Source organism: Rattus norvegicus, chromosome 5 (genome assembly GCF_036323735.1).
Source record: "Rattus norvegicus strain BN/NHsdMcwi chromosome 5, GRCr8, whole genome shotgun sequence".
Lineage (NCBI taxonomy): Eukaryota > Metazoa > Chordata > Mammalia > Rodentia > Muridae > Rattus > Rattus norvegicus.
In genome coordinates, this window is record NC_086023.1 from 68,915,347 (window position 1) to 68,935,691 (window position 20,345).

At 40.2% G+C, this 20,345-nt stretch overlaps 1 protein-coding gene across 3 annotated transcripts in view; it reads right to left on the bottom strand.

The window, feature by feature from the left end:
• Positions 1–20,345, bottom strand: part of Grin3a (glutamate ionotropic receptor NMDA type subunit 3A) — a 199,548-nt gene that overhangs the window by 113,014 nt on the left and 66,189 nt on the right. For all 3 annotated transcript variants that reach the window (XM_039109241.2, NM_001198583.2, NM_138546.2), the window contains 1 exon segment: positions 11,010–12,057. In XM_039109241.2, the coding sequence (XP_038965169.1) occupies positions 11,010–12,057 (1,048 nt within the window).

Consider the following 20,345-nt stretch of genomic DNA (forward strand, 5'->3'; position numbering starts at 1 on the left):
CAAACAATTTGAGTGTCTACATGTCTAAAACTCTCCACGAGACTTTTAAATAGAACATGTAGAAGTATATAGCTTTATGAATTTTCATTGGGTATTCATCCATTGTTTCAGACTGAGCATGTTTATATTGGATTTGTCTGTGTTACTGAGAACTGAATTGCTGTAACACAAAGTTCACACAGTACAATTTGGGTGACCTTTTTTCTTGTGGACTGGGTTCATTTTCTAAAAAGTTTATTTTGGTGGTATTGGGAATTAACTGATGTGTGTGTGTGTGTGTGTGTGTGTGTGTGTGTGTGTGTGTGTGTGTGTGATGTCTGTATATGTTGAATGTACATGCCCACATCTGCTCATGTGCATGTGGAGACTAGAAGCCAACATTGATTATTTCTTAATTAATTTCTATTTATTTTTTGAGACAGGGACTCTCAGTGAATATGGAGCTCACTTATTCAGTAAGACTAGTCAAGTCCTACAGTTCCTTGCATCTCTATCCTTCAATGCTGGGCAAAAGATATAGCCATGCATGGCTTCTTAAGTTGGTGATGGGGAGTCAAAGTCAGGTCCTCATGCTGGCACAGGAAGTACTTTACTTACTGAACCATCTCTTCAGCTCCATAACTATTTCTTTTTTCTTAGAAGCTAGTCTGCTGTCTATGGTTTATCTGTTTGATTTTCTTCTTAATCTCCTTGAATAACCACAGCTTCAGGTTTATGGTAACCTATTTCTGATGAATGAAACTCTACTTAGAATTGTGTTCAGCCTTTTACATAAGATAATCATCTAGAATATGCACACCAGAAACAGATTAGTTTGTTTTTGTACAAGAATGGGATGAATGTTTTTCAGTTCCAGTTTTTAATTGTGAAGTTACATTGCCAAGATTCTTGCATAAAATCTACATAAGTCTACCAAGATCCAATCTTCAAGGGATCTGAAGGCTATGGGGAAAAGGATAAATGGCAGATGATAATGCTGCTGTAGAGTTTGAATGCTTGTTCTTTACCAGGTTTCCTTTTGTTTATTCTAAAGATCTTATTTGCATTTGGCTGAATTCCAATAAAGCCCTAAGTATTCACTAAGAGAAACTTTCCTAGTTAGTGAAGCATTTTTTTTTATTAGCTGAATCTATTCTTACGGCTCACTTCACACATCAGGATGGTTGCAACTGCATATAGGTAAAATTTCTCATATTCGTTTAGTTGTGGCAAAGACTTTATGTTCTCAACACGAGAGTCCATGAGAAGTCTCAAAAGATGTCACCAGTGCTCTGGGCCACTCAATCAGTTGCTGAGAACAGTAGATCAAATTTCTGATGTTTTATGAACTAATATTATTCAATTGAGATTTTTCCCCTGCCCATGGAGTCTTCTGGGGCATGTCCAGGGCCCCTGAGCACCCTGTCATCCCTGTGAGCCTCCATTGTCTAAGTCTCTCCACCTACCTACATCATTCCTGCTAAGCCAGAACCATACAGGTTAGACTCTCTTCCTGCACCCATTTCTCCTGCCTGTTTTCCGGGGCACACTCAGCTTCCCTGAGTGGCCTGCCATTCCCTTGAACCTTGATTGTCTGGCCACCTCTCTCCTTGCCTCTTCCATGCCAATCCATTTCACAATGTATCTCCAGAGGCACAGCCAACTGTTGGGAGACTTGCACCACCTCCTGAGTTCCTTTGTCTAGCCCAATAATACCAGAGGTCTGCCACACCAGGATCATTGAAGTAAGCTTTCCCTGCTCCACCTCCAAACCCCAGGACTTGCTAATAAGAGGAATATCTGGAGGAAACCAGCTAGCTAAAGGCTCTCAAAAAGAACACAATCAACAAAATCCAAGGCAGCATGACACCTTCAGAGCACAGCTATCCTACTATAGTAACCCCTGGATATCCCACCACAACTGAAGCACAAGAAAATGACCTTAAATCTAATCTTATAAAGATGATAGAGGCCTTTAAAGAAGAAACAAATAAATCTCTCAAAGAAATATAGGAAAACACAATCAAACAGCTAGAGGCCTTTGAAGAAGAAACCAATAAATCCCTCAAAGAAATATAGAAAAAGACAATTAAATAGGTGAAGGAAATAAATAAAACTGTTCAAAACCTGAAAACAGACATAGAAGCAATAAAGAAAGCACAGACTGAGGGAATCCTGGAGATAGAAAAATCTAAGGAAGAGAATAGGAAAAACAGATACAGGCATCCCTAACAGAATACGGAAGAAGAAAGAGAGAACTTAAGGCATAGGTATAATAGAAGAAATTGATACTTCAGACAAAGAAAATATTAAATCTAAAAATTTCCTGACACAAAACATCTGAGAAATTTTGATACCATGAAAAGGCCTAACTTAAGAATAACAGAAATAGAAGAGGGTGAAGGGTCCCAACTTCAAGGACCAGAAAATATTTTCAACAAAATTATAGTAGAAACTTTCCCCACTAAACAAAGAAATGCCTATAAACATGCAAGAAGCTTTCAGAACAACAATTAGACTCGATCAGGAAAGAAAATCTTCCTGTCACAAATAATCAAAACGCTAAATGTACAGAGCAAAGAAAGACTATAATAGCTGCAAGGGAAAAGCCAGGTAACATGCAAGGCCAGACCTCTCAGAATTACACCCAACTACATAACAGAGACTCTAAAAGCTAGAAGGACCTGGACAGATATCTTGCAACCTCTAAAAGAAATTAAAATCACAGATACTAACTTACATTACTATATCCAGTAAAACACGCATCTTCTGTAGAGGGAGAAACTAAGACATTTCAAGACAAAGCCAAATTTAAACATCTGCCCACAAATCCAGCAATACAGAATGTACTAGAAGGAAAACTCCAACACAAGGAGGATAACTACACCCAAGAAAACACAGGAAATAAGTAATTCCATACCAGCAAAACAAGTGAAACACAAGGACACACACACACACACACACACACACACACACACACACACACTACACTCAACATCAAAATAACAGGAAATAACAATCACTGGTCACTAATATTTCTCAACATCGATGGACTCATTTCCCCAGTAAAAAGATAGGCTAACAGAATGGATGTGGAAACAGGATCCATCATTCTGCTGCATGTAAGAAACCCGCTCCAGCAACACAGACAGATATCACCTCAGACTGAAGGTCTGAAGAAAAGTTTTCCAAGCAAACTGACCCAATAAGCAAGCTGAAGTAGCTATTCTAATATCTAATAAAGTAAACTTTCAACCAAAATTAATCAAAATAGATGGGGGAAAGATACTTCACAATCATCAAAGGAAACATCTATCAGGATGAAATCTTTATTCTGAACATCTTTGCCCCAAACATTTTTAAAATGTGGTTTTACAAGTCACATTTGTAAAAGAAACATTGCTAAAGCTTAAATCACATATCAAAGCCCACACATTTATAGTGGGAGACTTCAACACTCCTCTCTCACCAATCCACAGGTTATCCAGACAAAAATTGAGCAAAGAAATAATGAAATCAAACAACATTAGGAATCAAATGGTTCTCATAGATATCTACAGAACATTTCACCCAAAACACAAAAGAATATACCTTCTTAGCACCTCATGCAATCTTCTCCAAAATTGAATATATAGTCAGAAAACAAGCCTTAACAGATATAAGATAATTGAAATACAACTTGTATCTTCTCAGACCACCATGGATTTAAACAACAGCAAAAACATCAGAAAACCTACATACTTAAATGGAACAATTGTATATTCAATTATCTCTGGGTTAGGGAAGAAATAAAAAATTAAAGACTTTCTAGAATTGAATGAAAATGAAGGCACAACATACCCAAATTTATAGGACACAATGAAAGCAGTGTTAATAGTATGAAGTGCCTTCATAAAGAAATTGGAAAGCTCTAGAACTGAAAGAAGCAAAAACACTCAAGAGGAGTAGATGACAGGAAATAATCAAAATCAGGGTCGAAACCAACCAATTAGAAACAAAGAACACAATAAAAAGAATCAAAAAGATCAAGAGCTGAGAAATCAACAAGATAGACAAACACTTAGCCAAACTAATTGAAATGCAGAGAGACAATATCCAAATAAACAAAATCAGAAATGAAAATAGAGACAGCAACAGACAAGGAGGACATTCAAAGGATCATTAGGTCTTATTTCAAAAGCCTGTACTCCACAAAATTGGAAAAATCTTAATTAAATGGGTAATTTTCTAGAGAGATATCATTTACCAAAGTTAAATCAAGAGCAGGTAAACTATTTAAACAGACTCATGACCCTTAAGGAAATAGAAGCAGTCATTAAAAGTCTCCCAAACCAAAGAAGTCTTTCTTTATACAAATGATGAATGGACCAAGAAAGAAATTGGGGAAAAAAACCCTTTTACAATAGCCAGAAATAATACCAAATATCTTGGTACAACTCTAACCTAGAAAGTGAAAAACCTATATAACAAGAACTTCAACTCTCTGACAAAAGAAATTGAGAAACATTGAGGAAGATGGAAAGACCTCCCGTGCTTGTGGATTGGTAGGATTAACATAGTACAAATGACCATCTTGCCAAAAGCAATGTACAGATTCAGTGCAATGCCCATCCAAATTACAACACAATTCTTTAAAGACCTTGAAAGAACAATTCTCAACTTCATATGGAAAATAAAGAGAGAAAAAAACCTAGGATAGCTAAAACAACCCTGAACAATAAAAGGACTTCCAGAGGTATCACCATCCCAGACTTCAAGCTGTACTAGAGCGCAATAGTAATAACAACTGCATAGTATTGGTACAGGAACAGACAGGTTGATCAATGGAATGGAACTAAAGATTCTGAAATAAACCCACACATCTATGTACATTTTATTTTTGACAAAGAATCTAAAACCATACAATGGGGGAGCATTTTCAACAAATGGTGCTGGTCTGACTGGATGCCCTCATGGAGAAGAATGCAAATAGATCCATATCTATCACCTTGTGCAAAACACAAGTCCAAGTGAATCAAAGAGCTCAAATATAAAACTGGATATACTAAATCTAAACATGGGTCATAGCCTTGAATTCACTGGTACAGGAGAAAATTTCCTGAAGAGAATGCCAATGGCTCACACTCTAAGATCAACAATTGATAAATGGGACCTCATGAAACTCAAAAACTTCTGTAAGGCAAAGGACACTGTCAATAGGACAAAACGGCAGCCTACATATCGAGAAAAAAATCATCAACCCTATATTTTGACAGAAGGCTAATATCCAAAATTTATAAAGAGCTGAAGAAGTTAGATACCAACAATCCAGCTAATATACATGCAGCCACCAAATCCAGACACTATTGCTGATGCCAAGACATGCTGACAGGAGCCTGATACAGCTGTCTCCTGAGAGGCTCTGCCAGAGCATGACAAATACAGAGGCAGATGCTCATAGCCAACTGTGAGAATGGGGTCCCCAGTGGAGGAGTTAGAGAAAGGATTGAAGGAGCTGAAGGGGTTTGCAATAAGAACAATACCAAACAACCAGAGCTGCCAGGGTTTAAACTGCTGTCCGAAGAGTATACATGGACAGACCCATGACTCCAGTTGCATATGTAGCAGAGGATGGCCTTGTTGGGCACCAATGGGAGGAGAAGCCCTTGTTTCTGCCAAGGCTGGATCCCCCAGTGCCAGGGAATGTCAGGGCAGGGAGGAAGGAAGGGGTGCGTGGATGGGTGGGGGAACACCTTCATAGAAGAAGGGAGAGGGGAATAGGATAGGGGGTTTATGGATGGGAAACCAGACAAGGGAATAACATTTGAAATGTAATTAAAAAATACAATAAATAATGGGGTACAGAGCTAAACAGAGAATTCTTAACAGAGGAATCTTGAATGGCCAAGAAGCACTTGAAGAAATGTTCAAAATCCCTAGTCATCAGGGAAATGCAAATCAAAATGACCATCAAATTTCACCTTATACCAGTCAGAATGACTAAATTTTAAAACTTAAGTGATAGCACATGGTAGCAAGGATGTAGAGAAAGAGGAACACTCCTCCATTGCTGGTGGAATTGCGAACTGGTACAACCACTCTGGTAATCATTCTGGTGGTTCCTCAGCAAATTGGAAATAGATCTACCTTAAGACCCAGCTATACCACTCCTGGGCATATAACCAAAAGATGTTCCACTGTACCACAAAGACACATGCTCCACTATGTTTATAACAGCCTAATTTGTAATAGCCAGATATGGGGAAGCAAGCCAGATGTCCCTCAACTGAAGAATGGATACAGAAAATGTGGTTCATTTATATAATGGAATACTACTCAGCTATTAAAAACAAAGACATCATGAATTTTGCAGGCAAATGGTTGGACCTTGACAATATTATCCTGAATGAGGAAACCCAGACCTGAGAGGACATGCATGGTATATACTCACTGATAGGTGGATATTAGCCAAAAAGTACAGAATACGCATGATACAACTCACAGACCATAAGAAGTTTAACAAGGAAGAAGAGGCAAGTGAGGATTCTTCAATCCCATGTAGAAGGGGGAACAAAATAATCATTGGAGGCAGAGTATATAGGGGGTGCTGGTTTGGAGAGGGGAGAGGAACAGGAATAGAGGGGCAGGATCGGATCAGGTATGGGGGAGGGGGAGACAGGAGAGAAGCCCAGAGGGCCAGAAAAATATATTGAAATATGCAGCTTCTCAGGGCGTGGCATCGGGAACCTCTATAAACTCCCAGACACCTTGGTTATGAGAGAATCCCAGAGCTCAATAGCAGTGACCTTAGCCAAAATGTCCAACAGTGAGGACATAGCGCCTGAAGAGACTATCTCTAGTAGATTGACAGGGCCCCTAGTGGAGAGGTGGAGTCACCAACCCACCTTTAAAATTTTTGATCCAGAATTGTTCTGGTCTAAAAGAAATGCAGGGACAAAAATAGAGCAAAGACTGAGGGAAAGGCCATCCAGTGACCAGTCCAATTTGGGACCCATAACATGGGTAGACACTAAACCCTGACATTATTATTGATGCTATGTTGTGCTTTCAGACAAGACCCTAGCATGGCTGTCCACTGTGAGGCCCTACCAGCAGCTGACTAAGACAGATACAGACACAGACAACCATTGGACTGAGGTTGGGGACCTCTACAAAAGAGTTAGGGAAGGACTGAAGGAGCTGAAGGGGATGGCAACCCCATAGGAAAACCAGCAATGTCAATTAACCTGGACCCTTGGGAGCTCCCAGAGACTAAGGCACCAACCAAAGAGCATACAGGGGGTTGTTCCAAGGTCCCTAACACAGATGTAGCAGAGGACGGCCTTGTTTGGCCTCAGTGGGAGAGGATGCACCTAATTCTGTAGTGACTTGATGCCTCAGAAAAGGGAGATGCCTGGGGTGTGGGGAGGGAGAGCAACCTCTCAGAGGCAAAGGGGAGAGGCAATGAGGTAAAGAACTTTTGGAGGGGGGACTGGGAAAGGGAGCAGCATTTGAATGTAAGTCAACAAAATAATTAATTAAAATAAAAATATAAATAAATAACTTATAAAAACAGAGTATAGAGCTAAACAGAGAATTCTCAACAGAGGAGTCTCAAAGACCAAGAAATACCTAAAGATATGTTCAAAGACCTTAGTCATCAGGGGAATGCAAATCAAAATGACCCTGAGATTCCATCTCACAACAGTCAGAATGTCTAAGTTCAAAAACTCAAATGACAGCAGATGCTGGTGAGGGTGGGGAGCGTGGGGAACACGCCTCCATTGCTGATGGGAATACAACTGGTACAAACACTTTGGATATCAATTTGGAGGTTTGTCTGAAAACTGGGAATAGTTCTACCTGAACACTCAGCTGTAGCATTCCTGGGCATATACCTAAAAGGTGTCCTACTTTACCACAGTGACACTTGCTCAATGATGTTCATAGCAGCTTTATTATTAATAGCCAGAAACTGGAAACAACTTGGATGTCCCTCAACTGAAGAATGGATACAGATAATGTGGTACATCTACACAATGGGATACTATTTAGCTATCAAAAACAAAGATATTCTAAACTTTTCAGGCAAATGGATGAAACTGAAGAATATCATCCTGAGTGAGGTAACAAAGACCCAAAAGACATGCGTGGTATGTACTCACATATAAGTGGAAATTACCCATAAAATACTGGATACCCATGCTACACTGCACAGACCCAAAGTAGCAAAAAAAAAAAAAAAAAAAAAAAAAAGAGGAAGCTCCTGGTGAGGATGGGGAACTGAAACAGTCATAGAAGGCAGATGGGGAGAGAACGTGGTAGGAGAAGGGATGGGGAGAGGAAAGTGGAATGTTGAGGATCAGGCGTAGGGGGAGACAGGCCAGAGGGACAGTTGGCCATGAGAATGAATGGAAACTTGCATCTGGCAATGATTTGGGGGTGTTTGGGCCATCTGGAGGATGTGTCAGAGAGCTGGGGTTGGGAAGGCTTCCAGGAGTTAATGGGAGTGAGCTTAGCTTAGGTTAGACCCATAGCAGTGAGGATATGAAACCAGGCGGGAACCCCAGTGGAGGGAGAAGGACACCAAACTACCCACAAAACTTTCTACCCCAAATTTGTCCTGTTTACAAGAAATGCAGGGACGAAGATGTAGCAGGAGTGGAGGAAATGGCCAACCAATAACTGGCCCAGCCTGAGACCCATCCCATGGGAAAGCACCAATCCCTGACACTCTTAATGATACTCTGTTTTGCACGCAGATAGAACTCTACAGGAAGATCAACAGAGTCAGCTAATGTTGACCCTTGGCTCTCAGAGACTGAGCCTCCAACCAAAGAGCATGCTCAGGATGCCTCCCTGCTCATACGTAGCAGATCATATGTGCAGTTTGGTTTTCATGTGGGCACAACTTCAGCAGGGGCTGTCCCTAAAGCTGTTGCTCGTCTGTGGAATCTCTTCCCATAACTAGGCTGCCTCGTTTGGCCTCAATGGGAGAAGATGCAGCTAGTCCTGCAGACTTGATGTGCCACTGTGGAGGGATGACCTGGGGTGGGTGTCAGGTTGGGGTGATCCATCCTCTCTGAGGAGAAGGGGATGGGGGGAATGAGGGGAGGGTCTCTGTGAGGAGGGACTTGGAGGTGCCTCAGTGATTGGGATGTAAATGGAGTAAAAATTAAATAATAAATAAGTGAATATTATGTAATAGAAATGTATATCATATGTATACCATATGGATTGGTAACTTGAAGTTTGCCGGGCATCAGAAAAGGTGTGATGATGGCTGCACCATTTGAAAGACTAGACTTAGGTCCTCTTGTTTTGATCATGGCGTGTTCTCAGTGTTTCCCATCTATACCAACTATTTCCTATGTATTTGGATATACTCTGCTTAGGATCTGCATTTCCATAAGGCCTTCACTATATCCTCAGACCTGATTCCAATGGCTTCCTTGGCCTTGTTCACGTTAGGTAGGCTGGAGAGTCTACTTACCGGCTAAAATGAACACTGTTTTAATCTAGGGAGAACACCGATATGACTATCCTGGCCTGAGTGTTACAGGAGTATTAAGTGTACCAATTGTCTTTCTTATTCTTGTAGCTCAATATCTGAGAAAAGCAAATTAATGCAAGAAGGGATTATTTCATTTTATGTTGAAGGGATACAGACAATTGCAAAGAAGCTATGATGGCATGAATGTGGCGCAGTTGATCATATGACTACAAAGAGAGATGTGTTAATCCTCATCTGGACTCCATTTTACTATTTTCATTCATTTCCTGCCCCCGGACCATGGGGCTGTGCTTCCCACATTCAGGGTAGGTCTTCTTTCCATCCGCTGTTAAACATATCTGGGAACATACACCCTAGGCCACTCCAAGTCCAGTTAAACTAAAAAGAATCACTTCATCATGATTTGTATTTGTCTTCCCTCCATATTTCCTTCTATCTCCAGAGTTGGATGTCTGAGGCATCCAATACAGATAGAATTTTCTCAAATGCCCTTGGACTTTCTAATAATACTGTAAGGAAGCTTCCTTAGCCCAAAGTGGCTGACTATACAACTTTTCTTACTCTGTAAGAACACCCTGCCCTTAGTTAATCTTGCTACCTCAGTTCAGAACTCCTTCAGGTTTCATAAGTTTCCTTCCAACTGTGTGCTTATGATAAAATGCTAGGTCTTTCCATTTCTTTCGGTATTTTAACAATAAAATAAATGGTTTGCTATTTATAATATGCTTTCTTTTATTTATTTCTATTAATTGTCCCCAAAAGTAATTAATCAGCTTGTTAGAAATGTCTGTGGGTAAAATGCTATAAGTTATTGTGCTGCAAAACTACTCCCTAATAGCCATTCTGTCAGATGATTAAACAGCCAAGAAAAGCTATACTTATAGATGTTTGTACAAGCAATATTATCTCTAAAATAAATATCCACAATGCTCCCAATTCTGTTTTACTTAATGAAATAATAACAGAGAACAACCATAATCCCCTTAGTTTAACTGGGTAAAACTTTTTAAACTGACCTATGCTGTCAGCAGAGAGAATATTTGGATGTACCTGATCATATTTATATATGCATACAGGTGAATCTCTCTCTCTCTCTCTCTCTCTCTCTCTCTCTCTCTGGGTGTGTGTGTGTGTGTGTGTGTGTGTGTGTGTGTGTGTGTATGTGTGTGTGTTTGCCTCTATATGCATGTGTATGTAGATACAAGCAGTCAACCTTGAAGGTTCTCAGGATGCCATCCATCTTGGTTTTATATACAAGTCTTTTACTGTTCCTGAACTCACTGGTCAACAAACCCACCCCTGCAGTGCTGGGATTAGAAGCAAACATCAACCCTTGCCTCCAAAATTTTTATGTGAGCTCTGTGGACAAAACCTAGATCCTTATCTTATGCTATTCTTAGTTTACTGACTGAACCATCTCCCCAGCCTTACTTAAAGAATGTTTTTGAATCAAATGAGAAAGGCAGGTATACCACAGAATTAGACAAAACACAGTTACCATAGCAACCAGGAAAGGTGGGGTAAAGGAATCAATTACCTTAGGGTCATGAATTCCAGAAAGCTCTTCATAGATCTTCTCACCTACCATGACAGCAGCCAAGTTCGCTGTGTATGTAGAAAGGCAAAACATACAGAAAATGGCCCAAAGATTCATCAGAAACCTTCCAGTCCAGCATTTTGGGGGTTTGATGGCTGCTGTTCTGCCAAACAGAAGGGCATAGCAGACATTCAAAGCTGAGGAGAAGGAGAAGACTTTGTTTCTGTTCCTCCCCTTAGGGGTCATACCAAAGGGGCTCTTCCATTCATACAGAGTGAGAAAAATGGCAGTGATATGGAGAGCCACGAAAATTCCCAGCCACATGGTCCAGTGGAGTGGCCACATGAAGGCTCCAATTGGAGCTGCTGTGTCTCGAGTCCTCACTAAGATCCCCAAACTGGTTGAGAAGAAAGGGCTGGTGAAATCTATCACCTGGCTTCGTGCGGTATTGATGCTGAAAGAAGTGACCGCCATGTTGGCTGTCCCACTCAGGAGATCACCAACCAGCCCAGTCCAGTGACCATTTTTCCAAGCTCCGTACTTTCCATCCCCTACAATGTAGAGGTCAAAGTCAAAGTTCATGTCTTCTGCTAGCTGCTCCAGGAGATCGATGCAGTACCCATAACAGCACTTCTTGAACTTGATTGGCACTGTGTCATTACTGCTATGCAGGCTGCTAAACAGACGATCCAGCATGGAAGAGTCGTTAGTCATAGGGTCTAGACAGAGCTGTCCAGCAGGGCATAAGCCTTCATCGTCTACTTCTCTCGTGAAAACAAATGGGTGTTCAATCAATGTCACCACTCTCAAGTGTAACTTGTTTGGGTGCTGGAAGTGGGTTTTGTGCCTCTGGGCCTGCTCTGGCCATATTCCAGAGTCCATGACTATCCTTCCTCCTTGCCAGCTGCCCAGGCGAGTCCACATTGGCTTTCCCATAGGGTCGTGCTGCAAGTTCCAGATGAAAAAGTTGTTCTCTGAGCTGATGATGGTGGAGCCCTTTACTTTGATGGAACCACTGAGACCTCTGAAAGTGGTGTTGGCTAAAAACCTGGTAAAGAGGATCAAAGGTAGAACATAAGAAAGATAGGCAATGCCAGAGTCAAGTACCAGTGCCAATCGATTCCCGCTTCTCTGTCTTAATGAAAAGAAGCCCTCCTAACAGGACTTCTTTTATTTTTTTTTGAGATTGTAATATAATCACATCACTTTCCCATTTCCTTTCCTCCCTCCAAACCTTTTTGTATACCTTTCCTTTCTCTCTTTAAAATTCACTTTCTTTTATTAATTTATTGCATACATATATGTGCAACTTGATTTTTCTGTATAATGTTACTTGTGTGTACAATACCATTTTATTTGGCATTGTAAAACCAATTGGTATGCTGTTTGCTGGGGAGTCCAACTTTTAAAAACAAAGGTTTTTGTCTACATTTTCTTCAAGAATATAGACTTTATGGAAATGTTCTATTTCATTTAACTAATGGTACCTTCACATTCAGGTTCTAGTTCTGGCAAAGTACTTGATAATTGGTTTTACTCCAAATATTTTAATTGATTTTTTAAAAGAAGCACTTATTGCTGTTATATACTATTTCAGGTTCCCAACTTAATGGAGGTTCCAGAAACCTTTGACATTCGGTTCTACTGTTTACTATATTTGATTCTGATGAAATCCATTCGATGAAATTTTTGGTATAGAAATGAGTTTCAATCAATATGTATTGTGATGGTTTGCATATGCTTGGCCCAGAGAGTGGCACTATTAGAAGGTGTGGCCTTGTTGGAGGATGTGTGTCACTGTGAGGTGGGCTTGGAAAACCTCCTCCTAGCTCCTCCTAGGATACTGAGGCTGTTCCTGGCTTCCTTTGGGTGAAGATGTAGAACTCAGCTCTCCCTGCACCATGGCTGCCTGCATGCTGTGATGCTGCCATGCTCCCGCCTTGATAATGGACTGAACCTCTGAACCTGTAAGCTAGCCCCAATTAAATGTCCTTTTTAAAACTTACATTGGTCATGGTGTCTGTTCACAGTAATAAGACCCTAACTAAGACATGTATATTCTTTTTTATAATTGTTTAAAATTGCATTCATAACATCAGGGAATAGCCAGCTTTTGTACAGTGTTTTTCCTTGTGGAGTGGAAAAATTAGCATATCGCTCCTCATGGGGCCAATCAGAGATGCATGCTGGATATTATCCACAGAACAAAGAAAAGGATGATAAATAAACTTGCTGTTCCCAGGACAGCCTTAGGCTACCTTCCCTCATCATTAGAGGAAAACAACTGAGCCTGACTCTAGAGAAAGACTCTGCCAGAAGTCAAAGCAAGGAAAATGACTAACTAAATGTGACATGATTTCTAGCACTGTGAGCACTGTCAGAGTGTCTTTTGGCATTGACTAGATGGGAAAATGCTTGGTCACAGCACTTGTCTTTCTTGAGCAGAAACAGGAGATAAGAGCTGACACGTCCTTAATTATGATATAAGAGCTAACACATATGCTTAATTATGACGTAAGAGCTGACACATATGCTTATTTATGATGTAAGAACTTACACATACGCTTAATTATGATGTAAGAGCTTACACATATGCTTAATTATGACTCCTTTTATTTTTTTCAGAATAAGAGCTCAGATTTGGTGTCAGATGGACCTGCATTTGAATCTTGACTCAGTTACTCAGTAGTAATGACCCTGAGCAGATTCCTTGACTCAGAGATTCAATTTCATCATTAGCAAAATGGGAAAACTAATCTGTGGTGAGTTTCAAGGCTTGCAAACAGTGCACGCAGCACACAGCGTACCTTCTGACATAGAGCTATGGTGGTGTTAGCTGGAGACCAAACCATTGCCTTCGGATAAACCCTTAACAGTGACTTCAGCATATTTAAAATAAAAAGTAATTAAATTGACATGTGGGATGTAGCACAGTAGGGATTTTGAGGAGCCCATTGACACAGGTCTAGCTGCTCAGAGAAACAGTTTCATGAATTGCCTGGCACATATATTATTTCATAATTTGCAAACGTGAAAGGAGTCTTGCTAAGAAGCCATATTGCCTCAGAAGGAATAGAGAAGAATCAGAAAGTGTAAAATGTGCCCTAATTTTCATTAGCGATAAGTGTAAATCACATTTGAAGATACTACTGTCACTGAAGGCAGCGCGACCATTTGTTGCAGTAGATTGCATGCATTGGCAATCACTCATGTCAGTGCACCCCAGTGGGACTCTACTACTTAGATAAATTCTATTTTGCAACAAGTAATGAAGTCTCAGCTATCTTAGACTTTAAAACAGTTCTCTACTTCAGAGAAGCAGGGACCCACATCATTAAAATCATATATAAATTAATCAATTGATGATTCCCTCAGCGCTGTAGAAGAAGAGCGAGTGTGATGGTGTATTTAATGAGATACTTTTAGATTTTTTTTTTAAGAGCATGCACACACAGAGGCTGCTGGCATCACCCAGGGGATGAAAGAGCTGGTAGTAAATGGGCAAGTTTCATTTGGCCAATTTTGTGATCACAGAGACATAAAGTAAAGGCTGTACAAAAGAGAACTCTTTATTAGTTTAAGACTATTTGGGGCTTAAAGATGATGGAGTTTTTAACTGGGAGGACCTGGAAGAGATTATCTCTGACTAAATATATATTTGAATAATCTCAATAAAAGGCATTAAAAGTCTGTAGAAATCTACATAGTTCTCACAGTATGGTAAAGCAATTTTTGTTATCAATGTAAATATTTTTTGTATCAGTGTGAATATTTAACATGGCCATGGCAGAAGGACAATGTCTCTGCAGCAGGAAGAGAGAGAGAGAGAGAGAGAGAGAGAGAGAGAGAGAGAGAGAGAGAGAGAGAGAGAGAGAGTCAATCAGGATGGTAATTCATGTTTTACAGCAAACTGTTATGAAGAACTTTTGTTAGAAAATTTGCACTTATGACAGATCATTTGTGTCTGTTTTATTTTCCATTTTATAGTGGGGATAAATGAAAACCCTTTCACGGATAGCTTTTAGTTACAGACACCCTCACCATGTATTCTTTGTGAAAGAATGGCAATGGGTAGCCAAGTCTGGATTTTTCACTCTATTACCTGAAAGATTAAAAGGTTGAAATCCCATTTTTGATTAAATTGAATTCCACCATGCTCTTCTATACTTGCCCTGGGCTCTTCTTGGATGAACAAGAAAGAAAAAGAAAATGAGGAATCATTTTGTTGGTGAGATAAATGGATACAAACCACTTAGCACTATGCTTAGCACTTACGGTTATTGAGGTAAAAGCCTCCTTATTGGCTTAAAGAGTTCAAAGTCTATTTGTGGGGAAAAGAAAGTGAATAAGTAATTCAGGCAGTTCAAGTAGTGAGTGATATGGGAGGGGTTTCCCAACCTGGGATGCTCTGACCTAGGGTTCCAAAGTAAGAATCCTAAGATTCTTACTTTGGAAGAAGAGCAGGGCTGAGTTCTGGGGAGAAGTTCCTCTTTTCCAGGAGGAGAAGCTGGAAAGTGATGCAATTATGTGGGCAATATGCATGTACAAAATCTAAAAATGTATGCCAGTAGACATAAGGAGTTAAAAAAAAACTCGGAGACAAGGGGTGGAAAATGAATTATGTCAGATACGAGAGTTCTCATTGAAGGGAGTAGTGGGGCCACTGAGGACATTTTGTTGGGTAGGGGTGTGAGTTTTAATTTGCTAGGTTTCTAGATGGTACTTTTGAAGGAGGAAGAAGCTGACCACAGTTCCTGTGTAAGGAAAGATTTTTTTGTTCCCTTCCTAACATCTAATCTTCCTTTCCCCCTGTCATTCCATAAGTAGCAGAAGCAAAGAGGAGATAGTATAATTGAGAGATATTTCATCTTCCTAAAGAAGAATTTAAGAGGACGGATGCACAGGCCTTCATTTAGTTCACAAACCATACTGAGAATATACAAAACTCAGCTCGATGAAATGGCCTGAAAAGAAGACCTGTAGGATGTAACTGATGACAAGGACATCATAATCCTGGAGGGCAATGATGGTGTGAAAAATGGGCAAACATAATCTTAAATTTGTTCAACAGAATTGAGAGCTTGCATTCAAAGCAGTAATAAAATCACCATTTTTTTTTTTTTTGGTGATTATCCATCAGCTGCTACAACCTTAATACGAGCTCTCCTGACATCTTCCAGATTCAGAAATGTTATAAAGAAAACAGGTAAAAACTGTGAGAGAGGGCAGTAAACACGACAATATGGTTGGAATGTGAAGTAGAAAACATTAAAATTTAATGTTGGGAAAACAGGTGGCACGCAGAGTCCAGAGGTTCACACACCTGCTTCATAAGCTTGGATTTTATTTTAATAATAAAACAAGAGGCAGAGAGATTTCGGAGCAGTTTAATGACATAGCCAGAGGTTCGCAATAGTTGTATTGACTTGAAAACAAGTAAAATGTCTACAAGAAAGAAGAGATGATGAGCCCAAGGCCGTGCAGAATATTATAATGTATTTGATATTGGTGCACAGACTCATGTGACTTGAATCTTGCTGTAGAAGCAAGAACCTGGTAAGAACCTACGTAGGCCCTGAGCTTTGCACACAAGTTTTCAAAAAGCAGTTCAGAGCCTCCCGAGGTACCATGCTACATAAAAGAATGAGGCCCAGTAGTTCATTTGGCTTTATTAAAAGCTTCTAATTATGCTACTAGTCAATAAATCAGTGTTGATTTGTAAGGTAATATAAATAAAAATGTTAGGTTGAAAAATACATCAAGCTACCTTTGAGATAGCTCACAGTATTTACCACATTGGCGTTGAATATATTTATATCTTAAAAGCCATATTTGCATACACAATCTTGACATGCTAATTGAAAGATGTTCTTATTCATTAAAGCGAATGAAGAAAGATGTTCAAAAAAATGACGCATCAATCATTCAAACATTTAATTATTCACTAATAGTCACTGTATTGCATGCACTGTTTGAGAAGCTACGTGCAGAGTGGAGCTGATAGTTTATACTCCACACTGAGAGAAAGAAAAACATTTCAGGAAAGTAATGCATGCCTGATATTTTGGAAAACTACCTGCAAAAGGGAAAGTAAAGGTGGCAAGGACTTCTCTTTGAGAAGATGACCGCTTATTAACAACAGAGTCCATTATCACTGATGTGGGTGTGTGTCTGACATCTTTGAGAGAAGTATAGTTGAAAATAAAATAAGAGAAAAACATGTAGAAGAATTTGCAAAGATACTGGGTTTTGTAGGTAATTAAAAAAACCCTTATTTCTCTGTGTGGAGTTTGAAGAGTGAAGTGTTATGACTTGACTTCTGTGCTGATGAGATTGTCATGTTGCTGAACAACCAACTAAAATGGCAAGGGCAGAAATAAGGCCAGTTAGGAGGCCATCCCGCATATCAGACAAAAGGTGATGATGGTGTAGGCTGAGGGCTGACGGTGGTAGGTGGAGACTTAGAACTTGATATATTTTTATGCTGGCATGGACAGATTTGTTGACGATGTAGACAGGGTTTCTGAGAAGAAGGAGAGTGAGAGATGTCGCTAAAGTTTGCCTTAGATGTAACATGGATTATCCGTATCATCTGGAGTTAATAAACAAAGTCTAAGCAGGAGATACAAGTTTCAGTATCATGAGCCTGTACGTGGTAATTAAGAAGAGCCAAGGAGATCACAGTGAACTTTGTAGGACAGCAGAAATCCAAAAGTCCTGAGTACGCTAACAGGTTGGGGTATCACAGGCAAGGGAGGCACAGTACGGGGAATGGAGAAGATATAAGCGGACCCAGGGAAACTGAGCTTTACTGTAGACAGCAAGTAAAATGGCCATCAAGGGTCTCAAATGTTTCTAAAAATCTGAATAAAATAAAGGCTTCAGTGAACCATTGGGTTTAACAATGTGTGTCTTGCTGGTGAGTTCTTTAGGGTATTTTGTGAGGATTTTCTTCCCAGTATCTCAGTGCACCAGCTTTGGGGAGAAGGCAAAGAGAGAAGCTGGACGTAATTGTTTTTACAGGGTTATGTTGTGAAAAGGAGAACAATGGGATATCAATGGAGGCTGAAGATCAAATGAAACACCGCATGAGAATTTTACTCACGTTTATATAGGGTATATGCACCTGCACACACGCATGTACATATTGGTGGTATAAATACACTGCCATTTCGGCTCATTAGCGTGACTCAGTACAAATAGAAAATGTGTTGATATAGGAAAACAGACAGGAGTGTCTCTAATGTGGCACTCTTGAGGAAACAAGAAGGGCTGCAATGAAAGCACATAGGGGGAATGATATGTAGTGTCAGAGAGAACATATGGGCAGGGAGCAGGTGGGCATTGGGTAGATGTCATCAGAAGGTTTGTGTGGGGTCTCTACTGATTGTCTAAATGCAGTTAGGGTACTTTAAAGATAAATTATAGAGGGTTGGAGAAATGACTTTATGGATGAATAACACTCCCTGTTCTTGAAGAGGATCTGGGTTCACTTCCCAGGGTACACATAGTGGTTCACACCGTGCTAATTTTATCCCCAGGGTAGTTAGTTGACTGTTCCGACGTCTACAGGCATCGGTCATGCACAGACAGGTGCAGGCAAATCATTTACACATAAAATGAAGTAAGCAAATCTAAAAAAGTTAAATTAAAAAGAAAACCAATTAGCTCTTTCTCCTTTTAATTCATTGAAAGAAAGATCATTGTATTTTTAAGATGAAATAGCATCTTTAAAAGAAAGGAAGTGAAGGATTTCCCTAAGAAATGACTAAGATAAATCTTAGGGGATCACTGTTTTGTCCTCCTACTAGAGGATTTGTGACTCAGTTGTAGAATTGTCTGGGCCCTGCTGTTTTCTTTTTTTAAAAAAAGAACTTTAAAAAAATTATTTTTATTTTATTTTCATTGGTGTTTTACTTACACAAATCTCTCTCTGTCTCTCTCTGTTTCTCTCTCTGTCTCTGTCTCTCTGTCTCTCTCTCTGTCTCTCTCTCTCTCTGTCTCTCTCTCTCCCTCTGTGTGTGTGTGTGTGTGTGTGTGTGTGTGTGTGTCAGTATGTCAGTAACCCTGGTACTGGAATCCCAGACAGATGACACATGGGTGCTGGGAATTGAACCCAGATCCACAGGAAGAACAGCCAGTGCTCTTAACCATTGAGCCATTCCTCCAGCCCATGGGCTTGGCTCTTTTCAATTTCATTTTTCCTATTTTTATTCTGTGAAAACTTCATCCCTATTGCAATAAGAATCTAAGCTAGTAAATGGATGTAATCCAAGGAACTAAACGGGTTATTGGGAGGGAGGGGTGCAATTAGGGAGAGGGTCTTTTAGGATAAAGGTGAAGTGAAAACACGGAGGGGGGATATTTGAAACAGAAAGGCTCAGGCAGGTAGTAGAGTGATGGGTGTAGGAAAATGAACAGGCAAGGGGAAGGCTGACCAAAATAAGGGGAGTCTGTGATCTTGCAACCCATTAAGAAATATAATAAGTGTGGATAGAATATTCCTGGTATGAAACAATGGGGGCAATGCTGGGAGCTAAAGGGTTAAGTGGGGATTGGTGTACCGAGTGGGAGATGAAAAAGGATAGCAGGCAGATTAACCTAAACTCAGGTCTTATGAGGAAGCCTTAAGACACACTACTAGCTTGTGAGCTAATTGAAAATATATCAACAATAACAACAAAGGAAGTTCGAACAGAGGAATCCTGCCTGGGCGAGCAATGCTACTCCCACACAACATGAGTTATTAAATGAAAACCTTATCGCCAGGGCATGGATTACCTTTCTATGAGTTATTGGTCAGGGAGGTCCCAGCAGGACCCAAAACAATATAGGCTATCATCATTACTCTTGGTTGTCCAATGTAACTCCATGGAAAGGCCTTATTGCTAAGACACCTCCCACTTAGGTTGCAGGACATTGAGAAATCAGTCTTGAACTGGTCAGAAAACTCTCCCCGCTGGCTCGTTTTCATGGTGCTGGAAAGTGCTGTTCAGCCTGTAATCAGGGGGAGGGGGTTGCATCAGTGCTCTCACCTATGTGGACCCTGCAAGCTATAATACTGACCCATCAGGCAAGATCTGCACACTGTGCAATGCTGACATGACAGTATGTGAGGGGTAACCACGTTCTCTGGATTGGATTTGAGAGTTGTTCCACAGGAGCGAATTCATGCCTGGAGTACAATGTGGTCAAAAAGCATGGTTAGGGAAGTAATAGTCCCTGGATTAGAACCTACTGGTGTGCTTGGCTAAAAGGTCATGTTTTCACACTTCCCTATGGATAGATAATACTTATATTCATGGTTCTGTGGTACCCTCCACCTCAGTCAGAAAA